Source organism: Eublepharis macularius, chromosome 4 (assembly GCF_028583425.1).
Source record: "Eublepharis macularius isolate TG4126 chromosome 4, MPM_Emac_v1.0, whole genome shotgun sequence".
Classification (NCBI taxonomy): domain Eukaryota; kingdom Metazoa; phylum Chordata; class Lepidosauria; order Squamata; family Eublepharidae; genus Eublepharis; species Eublepharis macularius.
In genome coordinates, this window is record NC_072793.1 from 88,627,854 (window position 1) to 88,635,349 (window position 7,496).

The 7,496-nt window shown below is 44.1% G+C and overlaps 1 protein-coding gene across 1 annotated transcript in view; it reads right to left on the reverse strand.

Moving 5' to 3' along the window:
• The window catches only part of ADAM19 (ADAM metallopeptidase domain 19), an 89,726-nt gene extending 84,142 nt beyond the window's left edge, over positions 1–5,584 (reverse strand). Inside the window, exons 1-2 of the mRNA XM_054976366.1 lie at positions 5,454–5,584; positions 1,627–1,765 (exon numbers count right to left, since the gene is read on the reverse strand). Of these exons, the coding sequence (XP_054832341.1) occupies positions 1,627–1,765; positions 5,454–5,584 (270 nt within the window). The remainder of the gene's footprint in view (positions 1–1,626; positions 1,766–5,453) is intronic.
• Between the last annotated feature and the right edge of the window lie 1,912 nt (positions 5,585–7,496).

The window sequence follows — 7,496 nt, forward strand, 5'->3', positions numbered from 1 at the left end:
GTTAAAATAGAATGAACATAAGGAAGGTGGGAAGAAGTACATAGTAACATATAGAATATAAGTTAAATTGATTGACTTATGTGGAATGCACATTGCGTTTATAAAAGTATTTAGAAATAGGTAGAGTATGGGCCAAATTGACTGACCCATATCGATGAGATGAGAGTGATTAAGTAAGAGAGTAGAGAATAGACAAAATGTCATATAGTTAAAGAATATATGCTAGAAAGGTAACATTTAGCTGGATAAAAAAGGTGGGGAAGGGAACAAAGATAGTGCCGTGTTACAATATATATGCTTAGAAGAGAATGAAAGTGTAATTTGTAATAGAAATGTAAGTTTGAAATGAGTAAGAAAAAAGATAGATAAGGGGTTGGAAAACTGTTGGAAGTCAACAAAAGGGGGGAAAGGGAGGGGGTTAGAATTGAAATTATTTAGAGGGGAATGATTGTATGAATAATTGTTTGAATTTCTAATCCAATAATTTTTTTTAAAAAAAAGAGATGATGGCTGCAAGAGATGTGAGGTGGAGTTGGACTGAGTGAGGGGTGGTGTGATGGGCCCTTCAGCAGGTTCATGTGAGAGGTTCGCATTGAAATGACCCCTAGAAAGGTCGTGCACCATCTCCCCATGAACATTTAAAAACTCAGCTGCCATACTGGCTTTTATATAAATCCCTGTTCAGGAGTCTTGCACTGTCTTTCTTCAACTGTCTACAGTTTCCTTGACATAATTTTTACTTCAGAACACAGTTACACAGCTGACCCATCAGCCTGCCAGCCACACAGAAAACCCAAGCACCACAGGGAGATTGGCAACCCTAGAGGGGAGGTGTATTTTTTACCTCAGGACAGGTGTATTTTTTACCTCAGAACACGTTCAATAACTGGGACGTCACTGAATGTGAGTACTGCATGTGTCCTGCCTGCTGTTTAGAATGTTGGGCTGATGGCCAATCAGAGCCGCACATGCAGTTGGTGGCAGTTGGTGGGGGAAGCTGTATCCCTATGGGAAAACACGTTTTACCCCTTTTTTACCCCCTTAGGGTGCGAATTTCTTAAAATCCCTTCTTAGTGAGCCCCTACATCACAAAAGGAACGCCCTGCTCAAATTTCACATTTCTAGGTCGAAGAGTTTGGGCTGGGCATTGATGAGTCAGTCAGGACACTTGTCTGTATATATATAGATTGGTAACTGTGAAAATGTTTTTGTGAAACCCTCAGGAGACCATATATCCCTATTCAACTCCTCAAGAAGAAGATTGATCTCTTTCTCTCTCTAAAGACCTCCACTTTCCTTCTGTGTTAACAAAGTGACAATGCATAGGAAAGCAACCAGGAAAAATATTCAAAAGAGTGGTGGTTTGAAGATCTAGATGTACATTGATTAGGAGCAATAGAACATATATCAATCAACCAAAGTGGAGGAGAATAAAGGACCCATTTGGAGGAAAAGTACACTAGCTAGAGATAATGATTTTCTGTCTCATTCTATATTTCATGAACTCCCTTGATGTGCTGAAACTTTGGAAAATAAGCTGGTAAGAGAATGTTCTTCTGAGTTTCTGCTTTTTATAAAAAGATCATCTGAAATATGGTGATGTTGTGTCTCCAACTACTTCATTACCATATGGGTTATTTGCTCAAGTTTCATTACTATTATGAAGTGGGTTTTTTTTTTCCTGCTTTCCCAAAGCATCATGGTGCATTCGGGCACTTCGTGGGGTGACTCCAGATTTTCTCCAACCTTTCCTAAACCTGCTGTGCTGCAACAGGGAAATTACAAAAACCTATCCCATACAGAAAAGACCTTAGTCTCATAATGAACCAAAAATGTATATATGGTTGTCAACAAAATTTTGGAGCAAAGCAGGTATAAGAATGAACAGAGAAAAGCCAGGAAACCCCTGGAAAATGAAGTAATGTGTGAATTGGTGGTTAGTCAAACATGAAACAGAGAGTCTAACTATACAATACATATCCACCTTGGGTCCTGTTAACCAGCTGTGTGGTGAGAGTTCTTTGCTCATAACTTAATTTCCAAGCATGCAGGTGATTAATTTAGACTGAGACTGCAGTGCCTGTGGATGGTGGCTTTTCCTGATCTGAAACAGACTGGGGAGCTGCTATTTCCTCGATTGGGGAAACTTACCTGCACTGGTGGGCTTTGTGTATACTTGTGAAAAAGCCCCCTTTCCCCATGCTATGGCCATGAACCCATTTCTGAGTACAGAACTCTCCAGTGTGCATCTAGTTGACAGGACCTGGGATAGCTGTAAAAGGGAATTAGACAGGTTCTTGGGGGAGAGGTCCATCAACGGCTATCAATTATAATGACACAGGACCAAACTAGACATCACAACTAGACCAGAAGTCCAACCCATGGATGTGGCTGCTTTTTTAAAGAGATTTTAAAATGCTGTGAGGGTCCAATCCTGCAGTGCAGTGGGGTGAGGTGCTCTTGTCCCCCCACATTTTCAAGTGCCAAAATGGCTGCAACCCCTACCCCCAAGGACACCCTAAAGCATATTTCCACACCCAGAGGTAGCAAACCTCTGAATACCAGTGATAGGAAGTAACATCAGAGGAAGTGCAGAGCCTCTCTGCCCTATCTGTTGGCCTTCCAGGCTACTGAATTGACCACTGTGTGAAACAGGATGCTGGACTAGATGATACATCTGCTTGATCCAGGGATCTTCTTAGGATTTTCATTTCTTATGTGGGGGCAGAAATACAATGGATTGTGTAGTTAGGCTCTGATTTGTGGGAGAACCCTCGTGCAAAGATACTGTAATGCAGGAACTAAGCTAGAGATCCTTAACAATGACCCAAAGGCATTCTTAATAGAGTCCTGAAGTCTCTATGTAAGGATTTTACTCTACATTTCTATTCTGCAGAGCCATTAAAATGTTGGGAGGGACAGGACTGGAATTTGTTGTTGGGATTTGGCACTTGATTTAGGTTGGGACAGCCTAGGAAGGCGCTGCTAAACCACAGGGAACTGCTTTGGCAAGAAATATTTACAAGCCCTTGAAGCAGCTGTCCTTTCCAAACCAAGGAAGTATGTGGAAAGATGATATTCCATACAGTGAAGCCTTGGTCTGACTCCATTTTAGAAAGGCAAAATGCATAAAACCACTTTTCTTCTATTCAAAATGTTCCATTGACGAGACAGATGATGAATTGCATTGCTGATCTGTTGTTATAACAGTTGCCATTGCTATGGAATAAAGTTCACTGCAGACATATACATGGATAATCAAGCAGCAGTGCACTTTCCATGGGTGATGAGACTTGAACTCTACAAGGGATAAGAGGAATTATAGGTTTAATTGTGCACAAGCCGTGTCTTGGGCTTGCAGATTTTAATTTGAGCACATCAATGCAAAGAATAGGCAACAATGGTAAGAAACTACTATTGGTTACCCCCCCCCCCTCCCCTGCCCATTATTCATGTTGAACAATCAGGCTGCTTACTGGATTTTTGTTCATTTCTTGCATCTCTACAGTGTGGTCACATCAATCTGATTGTGCATGTCATGTTTTCATTTTGTTAGGAACTCCATACCAGTCATAGCTTTGCCCCAGAAGCTTGCATAAACTGCATTCTTATCTCCCTTGCCATAAGTCACAGATAGTGGAACTCCACTTGCTTTGTATTACAGGGTTTTCCTGTGAGTCTGTTTGGTGGACAGTTTGTAAATTCTAAAATGAAAAGTCTGATGCCTGGATGACAAGCATACTGACACTGTATCCCGCCCCCAAAGTGATTTTCCAAGACTCAGACATAAGGAGGCTGGTTGTGATTACTCAATAGAGGGGGCTCCTCTGCACATGGTTTGAGGGTTTTTTAAAAAAACATTTCCGGATAGGATTGTCAGAGGAAGGGTTGGGGGAGGAGACATGGGGAAACTGTGCTGTCATCTGCTCCACTACATCCATTATGAGAAAACCAGGAAGTGACGTAGGGTAGCTCTATGAAGTGCTAGAAATGCTACCATAAACCATAGTATTTCTGGCAATTCCTAGAGCTACCTTATGTCACTTTCAGGTGTTCCCTGGAAGCAATGTGGTATTTATTTATTTGGATTTTTATCCCATTCCCCCCTCAAGCAGGCTCAGGGCAGGTCACATCATAAAACCATAAAAATCACAATTTAAAATACAATAAATAGTTAAAAGCATTAAAAAATTAAAAGGAAAACAGGCAAGGGACCAGCAGGATAGTTTGCCAGCTCCTCAACCACTCTTGACTTGGTGGAACATCTCTGTTTTACAGGCCTGGCAGAACTGTAGTAAGTCCCGCAGGGCGTGGGTCTCAACTGGGAGAGTGTGATAAATAAATTGTATGTTGGCCCCAGAAACTTAATTAAAGGATTCCATGTTTAGGCCAATAGCAGAGTTTATTGCAGTGGAAGTGTGATTAAAGGTCATTATGAGCTGATTCTGCTGGCTGGTGTGTGTGCAGGAGAGAAAATAACAAAGGATACACTTGCTTATATTTAGAAAGGAAATAAGAGTTTTTTATTGAAACTCCATACTCTGATCGGAAAGGAGGAGATATAGATCCTATCTACCTATCTAGTCTAAGGATGCACATGGATGAAAGGACAAGTCCTGCATCCATTGTTGCAAGGTGGAGGCAGGAGGAGAGAGATGGTGTCTGGAAGAAAGCCAGGAAGAGTGAGAAGGAGGAAGTCAGGAGGAGGAAGTCCTGAGAATAGCAATCTACATAGCAAAGAGATAGTCAGAGCAGTAAACAGTAAGCAGGGTGCCCTGACCTCTCTATCTTTCTAACTCTGGTTTGTCCCCCTCTGAAACATGAGGAAAGGAACAGCTCTGAGTCCTCCTCTTCCAACAGAGCATTCTACCAGGCCAGAGCCAGAGCTGAAAAGGCTCTGGCCTTGGCTGAGGCCAAGCAAACATTCTTGGGGGCAGGGACCACCAGAAGATGTTGATCTACAGAGTGTAATGCCCTCCATGGAACACACAGGGAGAGATGGTCCCAAAGATATGTAGGTCCCAGTCCATTAAGGGCCTTAAAGGTTAACACCAACACCTTAAACTTGACCCAGAATTCAACCAGGAGCCAGTGCTGCTGGTGCAGTACAGATTGAATACATGTCGTAAATGGGGTTCCCATGAGCCGCCGCATTCTGGACCAGTTACAATTTCTGGGTCAGTTTCAAGGGTAGCCCTCCATAGAGTGAGTTACAGTAGTCCAATCTGGAGGTGATCATTGTGTGGATCACTGTAGTTAGGTTATGGGCGGAGAAGTAGGGAGCAAGTTGCCTGACCTGCCAAAGATAGAAAAATGTAGTTCTGGCAACCGATGAGATCTGGGCCTCCATAGAAAAGGAGGCCTCCAGTATCACACCCAGACTGTCGACGCAGGCATCAATGGCGCTCTGTATAAGGCTGAGAGCCAGATTATTGAGCTCAACAACCCCTCACCCAGATACAGGACCTTCATCTTCATAGGGTTCAGCTTCAGCCAACTCTGCTTCATCCACAGTCACAGCGTCCAAAGCCTTGACCAAAACATCCAGGGCAGCATCCAGCCAGTCGTCCATCAACAGATACATTTGGGTATCATCAGCATATTGATGGCATCCCAGTTCGAAACTTCGGGCTAACTGGGCAAGGGGGCACATATAGATATTAAATAGCATTGGGGAGAGAATCACCTCTTGAGGAACACTGCATACCAGTGGGTACCTCAGTGACATCTGCTCCTCAAGCGCCACCCTCTGTCCCCAACTGTGGAGAAAAGATACCAGACATTGCAAGGCGGCCTCACAGATCCCCACATCGGTCAAGAGGTCATAATTGACCATGTTGAATGCTGCTGTCAGATCCAATAACACCAGCAGCACTGACCTGCCTCAATCCAGATGCAGATGAAGATTGTCTGTGAGGGTGACCAGTGCTGTCTCCATCTCATGGCCAGGGCGGAAGCTGCACTGAAATGGATCCAGGACTGAGGAGTCATTCAGGAATACCTGCAGCTGCTCCATCACTGCCCACTCAATCACCTTTCCCAGGAATGGGAGATTCGAAACTGGACAGTAACTGGACGGATCAGTGGGGCTTCTTCCAAAGGGGCCTTACCACTGCCTCTTCCAATGCTCCAGGGAACATGCCCGAGCTCAAAGATAAATGAATGACCTCTGCCAATGGAACCTGAAGTTTGTCACCGCTGTATTTAACCTGCCATGACAGACAAGGGACCAAGGGGCAAGGGGCAGGCCTCACAGCTGTGAGGGTCCTGTCAACCTCACCCTAGGAGAGGCAGCTGAAGTATTCTAAAACCAAACCAGAAGATGGCCAAGGGGTCTCCAGTTCATCCATGGTTGGCAAGTCCTGGCGGCAGGGCAAGATTTTAACTGCAAAAAAGCTCCCAAAGGCCTCACAGCTAAGTCCTGAATCAACAATTTGCCTTTCTCCCTGTGACAGGGAGACCAAATTATTCTAAATAATTAAGCTGGGCAGGAGCTTGCAGATGCAATGGAAGCGGCATAAAACTCCTTTTTGGTCACTTTCACTGCCATCTCATAGGCTTTCATAAGCATCCTATAAGATGTTCTTGCTCCTTTGTCACGAGTATGCTGCCACACTCGCTCTAGCCATCTCAGCTCCCATTCCATCCATCGTACTCCTCAGTATACCACGGGGCTAGACTGGTACAAGGGCGGAGAGAGTGATAGGGAGCAACTTCATCATTGGCTCTAGAGAGATGGGCATGCCAGTCCTCTACCAGCACATCCAATGAGCTGCCAGGGGGCACTGGATCCTGCAGAGCATTCTGGAATCCAAGCAGATCCATAAATCTCCGCCGCCACCACCACCACTAAAAAAAATTCCCACTGCTGCTTGGAATGGCAGCAGGAAAACTAAGAGGCCAGTACAAGGTATGGCAGCCCTATATGGCCTGAGCCATACTGCTAAATTGTGGTAGGTCCTCCTGGCCCAGTTTAAACTAGTGGGGAAGAGGAATCGTGAGAACATGTCTGCCAGCTGAAAAAGAATCTTTGCTAGGCTTTTGTTTCCCTCTATGGTACATGTATCAAAGTTGGGGAATGGTCAGAGGTGTAAGTAAAAGAATCGCTTGCAGCTTTAGTTGCCAACCTCCAGGTGGGACCTGGAGATCTTCCAGAATTACAACTGATTTCCGGACTACAAAGATCAATGGAGAAAACAGCTGCTTTGAAGAATGGACCCTATTAAAATATATTTATGTGGACTGGGAAGAGTAGCAATAAATAACAGGGAAGTATGTGATGGGTGTTTGGAGCTTGCTGGCTGGTGTGTGTATGAGAGAGAAAATAAACAACTGAAACTTAGCTTAGGTTTAGAAAAGAAATAAGAGTTCCTTCTTGTAGGAACTCCATACTCTGACAGGAAAGAGGAGAGACAGATTCCTATCTTCCTATCTAGCCTAAGGATGGCCATGGGACAAGTCCTGTATCCTTGGTGCAAGATGGAGAGATGAGATAG